At 39.7% G+C, this 15,184-nt stretch overlaps 1 protein-coding gene across 2 annotated transcripts in view; it reads right to left on the reverse strand.

The window, feature by feature from the left end:
• Positions 1 to 8,187: 8,187 nt before the first annotated feature.
• MRPL1 (mitochondrial ribosomal protein L1) overlaps positions 8,188 to 15,184 on the reverse strand; it is a 59,653-nt gene continuing 52,656 nt past the window's right edge. For both annotated transcript variants that reach the window (XM_081091665.1, XM_081091664.1), the window contains exons 8-9: positions 9,916 to 9,997; positions 8,188 to 8,377 (exon numbers count right to left, since the gene is read on the reverse strand). In XM_081091665.1, the coding sequence (XP_080947791.1) occupies positions 8,259 to 8,377; positions 9,916 to 9,997 (201 nt within the window). In that variant the 3' untranslated portion in view covers positions 8,188 to 8,258. The remainder of the gene's footprint in view (positions 8,378 to 9,915; positions 9,998 to 15,184) is intronic.

Genomic DNA, 15,184 nt, shown 5'->3' on the forward strand with positions numbered 1-15,184 from the left:
CATTTTGTTCTGATTAATCTTTTACCATGGAATCTGTTCATGTGTGTATGTTTAATAAAACGAAATTGACATTTCTCTCCTCAAAAAAAGGCAACATTTCTTTTACATTCAAATATTTTCTATTCTTTAAATGTAAGAACACTTTTAGAGTAACAAAGTTAATATCGTTATTGATTTCATAGACATCCTAGGAGACATTGAATACATAGTCAATGAATGAATGGGCCTTAGAGATTTGTGGAGCCTCCTGTCACTGTCACTAATTCTTCCTAAATATTCATCAGAGGTAGTGGCCTGGTATAGCAGGCATTTATTGGTTTTGCCAGCCCAGCACACAGTAACCCTTCTTTTGGTAAAGGTACTTCAATACCCCCCTGGAGTTTCTTCTACCCTACCGCATGTACTTGTGGTGAGATGATCAATTCTGCCTTCTCCTGACCAAGGAGTGGACATGTAAACTAAACTAGGCCAAGCAGACTCTCTCCCCTTAGAACCTTGAGTGGAGGGACACGAGGTCAGAAAACAGCTGATTCGCCTTGACAGCATCTCTCTGGGGACACTGTCAATTGATTCCTATTTAGATTCCTTGAGCTGAGCTGCTTCCAATTCTGTGAATTACCCCATGTCCTTACAATACGTTCCTCTCTGGTTTAGTCAGTCATTTCTGTTGATTTAACTGAAGATCACAAACTGACAGAGCTGCATGTAAATACATAAAATAAAAAGGTCACCACTCGCTTGCAAGAGTCCACAGCATTTTGTTAAACTTTGCGCCAGAATTTGCTTCTCTATTGTGTACATTAGTCCCAGCTCTACTTCTGGAAGCTCATAGTAGAAATGTACTCCACCTTCCAAACGGTTCACATTTTTAAAAACTACTTTCATTTATCCCTAAATACTTTCTCAGCAAAATTACTCATTTTCTTAATTAAAACATGTATAATTACCAGACACTCACTAGAATGCCTACAATACAAAGGACAGACAATTCCAAGTGTTGACAAAGATGTGGAGAAAGTGAAACTCTTATGCACATTGCTGGAGAGAATGCAAAATGATGCAGCCACTTCTGAAAACAGTTTATATAGTTTACATATTGATATAATTTATTTAATATTTTAAAATGGATTATAAAGAATTGCCTACTGTAATGTTATCCTAGGCAATAATACCCATGAAATCATGATCCTATACACATTAGAGACATACTTAACTATTAATTTAAAATGTGGATCACTTACTATTAATTTCTCATGCCACTAATGGTATCCATATTGCCCTTTGGGAAACAATAGGTTATTTTATTTAACTTAAATATTTGTATAAATTAATTTTCTTTAAAGCAGTTACCAACTTAGAAAAGAAGAATATAAAGTTTATGTAGCACATATTGAAATACAGAAAGAATTAGGTATTTCATTTAGCAAATATTTGGAAAGGACTTGGGTTGGCTTTTTTCAATTGAAAGTGACTAAAGAGCTGGAGATATGAGCAATCTCCAGAGCCAAGACGTGTTCTTTCCAACAGTGCACCCAACATGATCTCAGCCCCTAATGTAGGGCAAGACCTCCACATAGGAAGAAGAGAAAAAGGAAGTATTAAAAAAAGTCATTATATAAAGAATTGTGAGGTCATTTTCTTTAGATTCTTCATTGTTCTTCCTTTCTTTACTTGCCAAATTTATTTAATGTGCATCTATTTTTAAAAATAAAACACAGTAAAAATTTCATTATTTTGGATACCTTCAGATGAAAATTTGATATTTTTAATTATAATCATAGTTAAATTTCTAATCTTATTTCCAATCTTCTACTTTGATTCACAAGTAAAAATTTAAGTGGAAATACCAATTTCTTTTTTTTAAGTACTGACACTCATACCACCTTTTACGGCTACTAGTAATTATATCACTATGTTCTTTAAGTTCTCAAAACACTAAAAACATATTATTTTTCATTGTTACACAAAAATATATAAACCAAAAGAACTAAATGCTCTCAAAGGCCAGAATAGAATACAAAACAGTCAGTTCTGTAAAATGGACCTAAAATCTTCTTATAATTATGGTTTGATTATTCTTAAAACTCTATAGGTTAAGGGATATGATATACGGGATTTCCTTTTACTCCAGCAGGACTGAGGACAAGCTGGGGGTGGTGGGTAGATGAAAGGGATAGATGTAACCAGAACAACATAATATTGATAATTGTGAAAGCCTGGTAGTGACTAAATAGTTGTTACTTTATTTTAGAATTTTGATTCTACAATAAAAGTTAAAACAAAAACCGATAAAACCCTTAATATGCAGTTACAGAGACACCTAAAGCAACCACTGTAATGTGCCCAAAATAGAAAACAAAAAAATCATTCCAAAACAAAACGCCAAGAGGTCTATAAGTATTTTTGCTATTTAATTGTATAGTCAAATGAAAAAAACAATCCTTTACCAGTAAGTCCACTATTTTCAAGTTGCATGAAAGATTATTATCGCCACCTACTGGACATTGTGATTAACTACTTGTATTTTAAAATCACTATTGAATAGATTCTCCTATTAGCCAACTTACAAAGGGTGTAAAGTTGTGATAAAATCAAGATTTTAAAAGACTGAGATGGAAAAAAAATCAGCACTATATTTAAGGGCCAGGACTAGTTTCTAGCTTCCTGGTTTATCACTATGTACAAATAATTTAAATTCTGCGTTCCAACCCTCTGGGAAACTATTTAAAATCTGGGATTTTCTATAAAAGGACATCATTCGATGATCACCAGTGTACTTTCTAACAAAAATCTTGATACATCTTTTGCATGTGGCATTTCATACTGTTAGAAGTGATGTAATATAACATTAATTAACATTATGAATGTAAACATACACACATAAATTTAATGGTGTTAGCATTATCTTAAAAACCAAAGGCTTGGGATAGGATAGGACAGTGGTTCTCAACCTTCCTAATGCCGCGACCCTTTAACACAGTTCCTCATGTTTTGGTGACCCCCAACCATAAAATTATTTTCGTTGCTACTTCATAACTATAATTTTGCTACTATTATGAATCGTAATGTAAATATCTGATATGCAGGATGTATTTTCATTGTTACAAATTGAACATAATTAAAGCATAGTGATTAATCACAAAAACAATATGTAATTATATGTGTTTTCCAATGGTCTTAGGCGACCCCTGTGAAAGGGTCGTTCGACCCCAAAGGGGTCGCGACCCACAGGTTGAGAACCGCTGTTCCAAGTTATTTGGATGCAGGCTTTAGTTTGAGAATCATTAGCATTTACTATTAAAATGGAAAGTTTTTACTCCTTTTAAATATAAAATATAATTTACTGCTAAGAAAATAGTAATATTTTTTAAACAGTTATCTAGTACAATTCTATTGGTTTTCCAGAAGCATCTACACTAATAAAAGAGAAAAATGGTAATTGGCGTACGGCGATACTGTTTTCATTGGCTAATCAGGGCTATATGCAAATTAACTGCCAACTAAGATTGGCAGTTAACTGCCAACTCAGATTGGCAGTTAACTGCCAACAAGATGGCGGCTAATTTGCATATGTAGGCACAATGGAGGGAGGCGAAAGGGAAAGCAGGAAGAAGCCCCCTGCCACTGACAGTGATCAGAAACCCAGGGGGGAGGTAAGAGCTGGGGGGCAGGGCAAAGGCGGCCCTGGGGCCGCCTTTGCCCTGCCCCCCAGCCATGATCAGAGAATCAGGCGCCCTTGCCGCCCTGGCCAGTGATAGCAGGAAGTAGGGGTGGAGCCAGCGATGGGAGCTGGGCACGGTCGAAGCTGGCAGTCCCAGGAGCTAGGGGTCCCTTGCCTGGGCCTAAAGCGAAGCCCACGATCGCAGCGCCCCCCGCTGCCACTGCAGGTCCCCGCTGCCCGGGCCAGACGCCTAGGCCAGAGGTGTTAGGACTGGGCAGGGGCGGAGCCTGCAACTGCGAGGAGCTGGGGGTCCCCTGCCCAGGCCTGACACCTCTGCCGGAGGCCTCAGGCCTGGTCAAGGGGCCGATCCGGTGATTGGTGATCGGAGGGTGATGAGGGTCAACTCCTCTGGCTGAGGCATCAGGCCTGGGTGGGGGGCGGAGCCGGGGATTGGGGGGATATGATGGTCCCCTTGCCCAGGCCTGAAGCCTGGGTCAGAGGCGTCAGGCTTGGGCGGGGGGGTGGAGCAAGCGATCAGAGGGAGATGGGGGTCCCCTGCCCAGGCATGATTCCTGGGCCAGAGGCCTCAGGCCTGGGCGGGGGCCAGAGCCAGTGATCGGGGGGAGATGGGGGTCCCCTGTCCAAGCCTGACACCTCTGGCGGAGGCGTCAGGCCTGGGCAAGGGGCCGATCAGGCAATCGGAGGGTGATGGGGGTCAACGCCTGAGGGCTCCCAGTATGTGAGAGGGGGCAGGCTGGGCTGAGGGACACTCTCCCCCCCACCCCCACCCAGTGCACGGATTTCGTGCACCGGGCCCCTAGTCTATAATAATAAAAGCGTAATATGCTAATTAGACCTGACAGCTGAACAACCTTCCGGACGACCTTCCAGACAAAGCCTGGGCTGCAAGGGCCAAGACCCTTGCACGAATTCCGTGTATCGGGCCTCTAGTATTGTTATAAACACTCAACATTACTTCTAGTTAACCAGTAGGGAAATTGCTCTAACGGAAGGGTAGGGAATTATTTACTCATAGGCCAGTTAATAAGACCCTGAATGTTCTTGCCCAGAGAAAGTTTTCCAACCATATTCCCTTGTTCTGGTTTGTTCTGATCAAAAGGTTCCTTTTTAACACATAAGACCTTTAGCCATATCATATCTTTTAAGCCAGGAATGTCACTTCTAGAAATAGAGAAAATAAATTTTGCCCAAAAAATTTCTCTAAAGCATTAAAAATAAGAGGGGGAGGGAGAACCAAGCAAATTAAATGCCCCCAAATTGGGAAATGACTCCATAAATTAAAGCATCAACAGGATGGGATATTTTTTAACCATTAAAAGGATGTTTTTCATATGAAATTTTACATAATATGGGGAATTGGTTGATAACAACACGTGTGTGAATGTTCTGTTAGTTGAAAAAGACAATGGAAAGCATCAAAATTTTAATACTCTGGCCGGCATGGCTCAGTAGTTGAGCATCAACCTATGAACCCAAAGGTTATGGCTGGATTCCCAGTCAGAGCACATGCCTGGGTTACTGGCTTGATCCCCAGTAGAGGGCATGCAGGAGGCAACCTATCAATGATTCTCTCTCATCATTGATGTTTCCCTTTCTCTAGCCCTCTCCCTTCCTTTCTGAAATCAATAAAAATACATTAAAAATATATTAATGCTAGTTACCTATGAGTGGTAGGATTATGTGATTTTGAAAATTAGTGTTTCTAAAATTGTCAAGATTTTCTTGTGATTAACAGAGTAAATACAATAGAGCTTCTACTCTGTGAACCTGAATCTTCAAATAATAATTAGTAAGCTTTCAAAAGATAGTAATTGTGGGAAATATCTTTTCTCTCTCCATCCTGCATTACTCTTGTCTCACTCATCCCACTCCTTCCACCCCTTTTATTTCTACTCTCTTCCCATCAGCCATTATAACCCCATAATCAGAGATACGAAGAAACTGAAGTGTAATTATTCAATATTTTTTAATTTTAAGTGTTCAGTTAGTTTAATTTACCTTAAAATATACAAACAGGAAGTAAAATAGCCTAATGGTTAAAAGAATGTGCTACAAAATCAGACAGACCTAGTTTAGAATATTAGCTTGCCACTTTTTGGACCTCCTACAAGTTTAAATTTCCTCCCTGGACTGCTGTGAGGATGAAATAAGAGGACGCAGGGAAAGCACAAAATGGAAGGTGACTGCCATTACTGTTTTATAGTTAATGTAGTTAGCTGTTTTTTTGTAAACAGCCTTTAAATTTTAATTTCTCTGTAGGAAAAAAAGCTTACCGGGGTTCAGTGGTTGCACAGTTAGTTGGACTTCTCAAAACACTATAATTTCAAAAACAACTTGGGAGACTTACATGGAGCTGTCAAAATATTCATCATAAACTGGCTATTACTAAAACCCACCAACAAATTTATCAGCACTGTTATTTCATAAAGGGCATTTGAATATCCCTAAAAAAGTGAAAGACATCCTCAGAATATGGAAAATCATTACCAAGAAAGGACAGTTGGCAACTGCATGACAAAATTATCTACCTTTATTTTTTTTTTCTTCCTGTGTTGTCACCTACCAGTGAACACTTTAGGACCAATACCAGTTTGCAAACTGTCACTTGATGAAAGACATATAACGTCTTAGCCTGATTCTGCATCCATGAAGGAAGTTGTTCTACCTACCTCCTGGGATGTTCATTCAACAAACACCAAGCAGTGATTACATCCTATTAAGCAGAGGAATTCAGAATCAAATTAAGTATATGAAAACATTACACACAGTGCTTGCATATCACAAAGCACCATTAAAATAAACAGTATTGTTATTATAAAAATATAAATATTATACATTGATTCCTAAGAGGAAAAGATTTTACACCTACATTTAAATGGCTTAGTCACTTTCTATATTCATGTTATATCAAATAACATTCAGAATTTTTTAGTATGAATGTTTTCCAACATTTTCCTTATTTTTTCTTTAGAAAATAGTCATGTTTGTGATGTAGTTCACGCCGCCGCCATTCTCTCTCTTATGGGAATAAGGATGTTTCTTTTCCCTCAGATGGTACCGTTCTCAAGGGAAAGTTATTAAGCTAAAAATTGCTGCTATAATAACAGTAATTCAGCATGTAAAAGCTGAATTCTAAGATTTAAAGGGATCTAAAGGCAGGCTCAGACACAGAGAAAATTTTATTTTCTTATTTTTGAAAGCGTTGTAAGATTTTTCCAGTGTTAAAATCCACTTCCAAGTATGATGATCGAAAAGTAAGACAGTCCAGTCCAGCCAGTGTCGCTCAGTGGTTGAGCATCCACCTATGCAGTACGAAGCAGGAGGTCATGATTCAATTCCCAGTCAGGGCACACGTACAGGTTTCTGGTTCTATCCCCAGTAGGGGGCATGCAGGAGGTGGCATATCAATGATTCTCTCATCGATGTTCTCTCTCTCTCTCTCTCTCTCTCTCTCTCCCTCCCTCCCCCCTCCCTCCCTCTCCTTTCCTCTCTGAAATTAATACTAGTAAATAAAAATAAAAAAGAGCCCTAGGTAGTCTGGCTCAGTGGATAGAGCATCAGCCCACAGACTGAAGGGTCATGGGTTCGATTCCAGCCAAGGGCAGGTACCTGGGTTGCAGGGTCGATCCTTGGCCCTGGTTAAGGCCTGTGCTAGAGGCAACCAATTGATGGGTCTCTCTCACATCTATGTTTCTCTCTCTCTGTCTCTCCCCCTCCTTTCCATTCTCTCTAAAAATCAATGGAAAAATATCCTCAGGTGAGGATTAACAAAATAAACAAATACATATATCATAAAAGGCTAATATGCAAATAGACCGAACAGCGGAATGACCGGAACAACTGAAACAACCGAACAACCGGTCACCATGATGTGCACTGACCACCAGGGGCATGTGCGGAACATGGCAGGTGTCGGGTGCAATGGGATGGTGGAGGAGGTAAGAGGGGGTGCAAGACCAAGGCAGGGAGCCAGTTGCTGTCATCAGAGCAAGCCTCTGGTGGTTACTGAAAATTCTTTGCTCCCGCGCACCTTCTGCTGGCGCTGGCCCCACTCGCACCCACTGCTGGCACCAGAGCCACCGCTAGCACCCACTGCCAGTGCCCGGCACCAGTCCCAATCACTCAGCACCATCAGTGGGTGCAAGTGGCGGCTGCCAGCCCTGATTGCCCCTGAGGGGTTCTCCACCTCCCTCTGCTCCTGAGGGGCAACTGGGGCAGCAGCCACCACTCGCACCTGCTGCTGGCGCCGGCCCCAATCACTCCGCGCCATCAGTGAGTTGCGAGAGGGGCCGGTGCCATCAGCATGTGGGAGCGACGGTAGGAGTGGGGCTGCCGGCAGACAGGGGACCAGGGGCCACAGAGGGAGGGGCTGGCTGGGGGCAAGGAAGATGAGCTGAGACCCGCCCCTGTGCCTATCACAGCTTTGCAACCCACAGTTCCTTTCAAGGTGCACAAATTCGTGCACTGGGCCCCTAGTAAATAAATGAATAACAAGACACCAAATGTAGAAATTATAGTTTTATGATTTTTCTGTTGCTTCTTCATCCACTATGAATAATTTCACAATACAACACTTTCAGGCAGCTTCTTTGCTACTTTCTTCGGTTTCCACTTCTTTAGGCAACAATGGCTCCATCTTTAGTAACAAACCTTCGCTTGTCGAACTACGAAGGAAAGCTCGTACCACAAAGGGTCCTGGAAACAAAGAGAAGAATCAACTTTCATTTTATTCCAGAGATACCTAATAAGCAAATATAAACATAAAACAATGAACCTTAGAGAACTCATGGAATAGCTTGTAAGTACTGACATTACCGAACTAATATTTTGAAGTATTAGAAAGGAAAAATCGTTTTATTTCTAGAGTAGAAGACAAACTAGCTATACTCTAATTTATCCTTTAAACTACACATAATCACAAATAATTCTCTTCCAGAATATGGTCACTTAGAATTTATTTTATTGCAAAGTCAACAATGAAAGAGAAGGTAGTAATATTTACATTTGATGGAAATAGTCTAAATATTTATTTAAAATAGTCAACACAGCCCTAACCAGTTTGGCTCAGTGGATGAGCATCGGCCTGCAGACTGAAGGGTCCCGGGTTTGATTCCGGTCAAGGGCATGTACCTTGGTTGTGGGCACATCCCCAGTAGGAGGTGTGCAGGAGGCAGTTGATCGATGTTTCTCTCTCATCAATGTTTCTAACTCTCTATCCCTCTCACTTCCTCTCTGTAAATAATCAATAAAATATATTTTATAAATAAATAAATAGTCAACACAGATTTAATAAAATCCCTTAAAAATGAAAAGGCTTTTCCTATGACTAATGTTAAGGGACTTTGTTCAAAGTGGCAAAAACCAGATAACTACATTGTTTTTAGAGATTTACTATCTCTCATTCTACTCCCTATAGTCTCAGAGGAGCCTATACTCAAACCAGTTATCCATGGAATACAGGAATCCATATTCATACCATTACTAAGCACTATGGTCAAATCCAAGACAACAGATTTAGCAAATGAGGCAGTTATCACCAGTGTGTTTAACACTCAAAGAAAGTGAAAAATAGTGAAATATTGTGATGTAGTTAGACACCTGGATATAAAACTCAAAGTGACAGATTCCTATAATGATAGAATTATAAGTGGATAGGCCATTGAAGGTAAAGACACTTGCTTGGCTTCAAACAGCTGCGAGTGACACTTGCCTCAGGAAGGAATGAGTGGCACGTATGCAATGATAGGGGCCCTAGTCTACTACACAGCCTCGATCACATTTCACTGTTCTTGCGACATGATTAAAACCTTGTTTCTTTTCTGAAATAAGTAAGATTTAGAGAGCTACTGCCAGTGACAAAGTGAATGGTGTGGCTTCATTACCATTTCTGTTTTATTTTACTTTCTATTTAATGCCATTATAAGTTTAAGACAATCAGTTACCGTTTTCCTTCAAATTTTATTTATTATATTTAATGGTAGAAATCATGTGGGAATTTACAAAAGTTTCAGGATGTAGAGTACTCCCACTAATGTTAAAGAGGTCTCCTCTCTAAACAACTACACTTGTTAATAAGGCAATTAAGAATCCTTTGAAGAATTAAATGTTATTTATTTAATACCTGGATATACTGTTGCTATTGTAGTTGCATATGACTTAATTGTCTTATTAATATTTTACATTTTTAAAGTATCACAGGGCTATAGGGAAGTCTAGCCCTGCTACCCACTCACCCAAATTCAGCGGTCTGTGCCTACATACTTCATTGATAACAGCTTGCAGATTGGCAGTTATCTGGTCACTTGACATATCCAGCTTAAAAAATATATATACAGCATTAATGATGTGAAAGTGAAAAAACAATACAAATTTTGGTAACTGTATCACTGCTTATTCTATACAGTATTTTTCAAATATTCAACTAATGTAAATTATTTATTAAGAGTCCCTACTGTGAAAGAAAAGCCTATAACTCTTCGTTTAGAAGGCTACATTTACATGTCTTTATATGTCAAGACTTAATTACCTTACAGAGCATATTACAGCAGTGTTTTGAAGTAGTTCCACTTGAGATTCCTTGATTTCCAATAATTTCCCCAAAACTTATCCTGGGGCAGAATACACCACACATCTGTAACCCCTAACCCTCAAGAAATAAGTAATATTTTCTTTTGAGGTTATTGATTTACTTTTGAAGAAAACAAAGACAATGTTTAGAAATTAATGCTTTCACAAGTTCAAAATAAAATGACTTGACTACATACATTCAGACAAGCACAAATCTCACACACAGACATTTTGAGGATGCTATGCTAACACTCTATGCAATAATAATTATCCTGCTATTTAGTAAAAATACACCAAGTCAATAAATGCAGGGAATAAGATCTATTCATAAACTCCTAAAACTTGGGAAACTCACACCTTCGGAAAGTCCTTATGTTTATTATTCAAATTCAATACATGTGATTCTTAAATATCCCAGTTAAAACCAGTTATATTACATTTCAATATTTAGAAGATTTTGCACTTTACAAAATGAATCCATTTTTTTAAAATTCATATAAAACTTATAATAGAGTAACAAGCAAAAACCACACAGTAAGAGTTCAAGTTCAAATAAGATTTCTATTTTCCAATGACCCTGAGAAATGTGTCACATAACCATAAAGATAATTCCTCGGGGGAAAAAATATATTCTCATCCTCATCAGACAACATTTACCTGATACTCTCTTGGGCAAGATGCAGTACCAAACCCTAAATAAGAGGGTGAGGACATTACTAGAGGAATTTTCACTTTGATGCCAATCTGGGAAGAAAAATATCAAGCAATGCTCAGTTCACCTTACCAAAGTCCATAGATCTCACAGACTGGCAGACAAGGCACCTTATATTTGTTATGTTAGAAAACAAAACAAAATGCCAAAGGTATCAACATGTGTCACTGTCTCCTTTCATTCCCCCTTAATCCTCCACCTTACCTCAAATTGACCTTCCTTCTATATCAACTGAAGCAGTCACCACATCCTATATAATAAAAGGCTAATATGCAAATCGACTGAACAGTGGAACGACAGGTCACTATGATGCACACTGACCAGCAGGGGGCAGATGCTCAACGCAGGAGCTGCCCCCTGGTGGTCAGTGAGCTCCCCATGGGGAGCAGGCCTAAGCCGTCAGTTGGACACTTTCCGAGGGCTCCAAACTGCAAGAGGGTGCAAGCCAGGCTGAGGGATCTCCCCCCACCCCGTGTGCGTGAATTTCATGCACCAGGCCTCTAGTATCTAATAAGTTCTCTTACCCTTTGTTAAAGATCTACCCTAAATTTAGGATAGCAATAGACACAAAGCAAGATGTGCAGCATAACTTTTTAAATAGTTTGTTATACTAAATTAGGAGCCCAGCACGCAATTTGAAATCGCACGCACGCCGCCCTGCCTTGACACCCGACCCTGTCCACGCAGAGCTCCAGCACGCCTGGCCCAGCCCCCAAACCCTCTGGCCTTCTCTGGCCACTTCAAGCCCCGCCCTCAGTCCCTCGAGTCGCCTAGGGCTGGTCCCACCTTCTCTGGGCTCCTCCTCCCTTCCTCGCCATCTCCGGAGCAACACAGTGGCTCCATCCCATCATGGCACCGGAGGAGGGCATGGAAGCCTCTCGCCTGATGCGCTGTGTTCCTTCCCCTGGCAGGTGGGCCGCGGGCACTCAGAGTGCAAGCAGTGGGTGGCAAAGGACTGGTGAGAGGGGGCGCTATGCGCTCTCACCCCTGCCTTCCCCACACGGGATGGTCCCGCCTCCTCCGGGCACCTCCCCGTTTCTGCCCCCTCTCCAGAGCAACACGCCAACTAATATGCTAATGACCTGGTTGTTACCTGTTACAGCATATCGACCATTAGCATATTAGCTCTTTATCAGTATAGAAAAACTTACCAGATTTTTGTAACTACTACATAATTTCTGCTGACCTATATTGCCATTCCTATAGTAAGCTAATAATGACATGGCTTTAGAAATGAAAAACAAATACTTCCCTTGTAACTTTCATCAGCAGAATGATTTCAATTTCATTAAGTTTTATAATAGTTTATACTTTTATCCAAATTTTATCACCTCTATCTTTACTGTGTACTATGTCTCTACTGAATTAAATATATTTGTAGCCATAATACTTTATTTTATTTTTTCTTTTAGATATTTTGCAAAATTATTAAAAAGTTATATATTTTAATGGGCATAACTGTGGTTATTTAATTGGCTATTGATGACAAGATAGCTATGTACAATTATAAAATGCATGCATGCATGAGGAATTTATTTGGGCTGGTAACAATCTAGAGATAACTCATGAAAGCGACATCAGTTACTCCGCCCTTCCAGTGGTGTTTTCCCATGCAATTGCATTTTGTGGTCTTACGAAGGAAGTCAAGGATGACCATTATGAGGAGACAATACCTGTTCTATTCTCAACAGCAGAGCATGAGACTTGATACAGCAGCTTAAAACAACAAAACAGGACTGGGTTGACCTTGAAGGTTAACTGAACTATATCTGTTTGTGTGTGTATAATGTATGCACTTGAATATATAATAGTCACAATACTATCTATCTTTAGCTAAGATAATTATCCACTGCAGGACAAAATAGTTATTCTTCATCTGCAGCATAGATGTTTTCAAGAAAAGACTGCTTCACTGAATCCTACCTTCTGCTTAACATTTCTTATTACGTCAGAAATAATTCCCTAAGTAGACTAAATGGAAGACTTACCACAGAAATCAGGAGGTTTGCTCAGCGAATATAGGTGAACTCTACCTCTTTGCTTTAACTCTCAGATTTTCCTCTTTCTGTGAAATTCCTAAACTTTGTCTTCAATCACTTTCTACCATTATGAGAAAATTAAAAAACATTTTCTGTTCCCTTGAGATACAAATGTATGCAGGACAAATTGTAGTTGAGAGCATGTCTAAAGCAGTGATTCTTAAATGTTCTTCAGGTTATCAAACCTCATTCCAGAAAAATGCACACAGGCACACACAAAAAATTTAGGGTATATCTTCATGGATTAAAAGAAGGGGAAGAGAGAAGCAGGTGTCCTGAGAAAAGTTTGTCAGTTAAGCAAGATCCTGGGGCCACACTTTGAGAATCGCCAGAACAGAATTAAGTCTATTCAAATATTCTGAATGACTAAGAACTACAGTGTGAAAAAAGGATTCAACTTAATTTTTTACATTTTACAGAGGCTAGAAAAAAAAAGACAAATTATGTATACATGATTGTTAGACAATCACATGACCCTCCAGAAGTGGCCAGCTCTCACTGTAAGTGCACTGACAGCCTCAGATGACTGATCATCTCTAAATGGAACTGCAGGGAGTGCCGCTACTTTACTTTTTAGAACATCTGACCTCCAAAATCCCTTTCAAGTGCAATGTCCTAAGATTAAATGAGTGTGGCCTGGCATATGGTTGCTGCAGATGGGCCAATACTTTTTTTAATCCCCATGACTCCTAACAATCTAAACCAAGGAAAGGAAGATAATCTGTGTTTCCTATACAACACCAAAGAAAATAATAATTGATTTATTAACTAGCTGTTTATTAGGTTTACTCTTATTCAAGCTCTGTTCTGAGCATTACAGAGATACTATCATTCATGCCTCTTAAGACATGAATAGCTTCATAAGGTCCCTTTCCCAAGTTCCCATCCTCCCTGATCTCCCCGGTACTTTCTGGTGCCCTGGGCTCTCCCTCTCGGCAGTCTGCCCAGAAAGCTGGAGCTTTATTTACCTCCCATTTTGCCACTGTCTGCAACTGTTCCTGCAGTGGGGGCCAACTGGTAGGCAGACAGAAAGAGAAAAAAAACAAATGCAGTGTGCCCCATCCTCTTGTGACCACAGATCCTCTAGTCACAAAGGGAGGCTCCCCTACCTGCCCATTTTAAGTAAGAAACCATATCCTCCTCTGCACCACTGCTACTACTAGGAGCCACGCCTCTACTTCTAAAGCCTGGAGCTCTCTGCCTGCACTGCTGTCTGCCACCGGGTTTCAGTCTAAGTTGAGACCAGGCCATGTGACAACACAAGGGGAAAATGGCCAACCCACAGCCAGTTTGGTGGTACTTCAAATTCTGGTCTTCCCTAATTTGCCTGCCACTATTTACTTTTCAGAATCTTTGAACAGCTGCTCCATGCATTCTGTGCAGGTTTTTAAGAGCGGCATTCCTGAGAGAGATGGGGGGTCATGTCATTACACCTCCTCACTTGGAACTGGAACTTCCCAAGCTTAAGAGTTATGTATTTATATTTTAGGGTTGGCAAACTTTTTCTGTAAAGGATAAGATATTTATGTTTGATATAAATACTTTAGGTTTTGAGGGCCACATGATTTCTGCTGCATATTCTGTTTTTTCTTTTTACTACAACCCTTTAAAAGACCATTCTAAGTTCACACATGATTTAAAAACTGACCATTGAGCCATGGTTTGCCAACTCCTGTGTTAGAATACACTATTTGTCTACAAATATATAAAAATGCATGCAAAGACAAGTTGTGGTATGAGTTATGTTTTACATCACTTTAACAAATAATCTACCAAAATCTAAAGGAACAAACAGCTTTCATCATTGCTTATGATAAAGTTGTTTAAAAACAAAATTCTGTAAAAGCTACCATACTTATCACTGGTTTTTAAATAAAGTTTACAAAAGAAAGCTGTGTGGGCAGGACACTGACAACTGCTTATTAACAAAGGACTGGAGAAGGAAGGAAAGCACGTCAGTTCCTCTCTTTTTACACGTTATGCCACGTTTGTATTTTTCATGTGTGCTATTCTAATTGGTGATCACTACATTGCTGAGTTAATGCAATGAATTAAAGAGAAAAGTTAGCTGTTCTCCCAAATACTATGGTTTTTCTTATGCTATTATTTATTTAAAGAAGGGGAGAGACACACTTTCAATTCCCCCAAATTCTGTGAAATTATCATCTGATTTCACAACAGTAT

This window comes from Myotis nattereri (assembly GCF_964212035.1).
Source record: "Myotis nattereri genome assembly, chromosome: 1".
NCBI classification, from domain to species: Eukaryota; Metazoa; Chordata; class Mammalia; order Chiroptera; family Vespertilionidae; genus Myotis; species Myotis nattereri.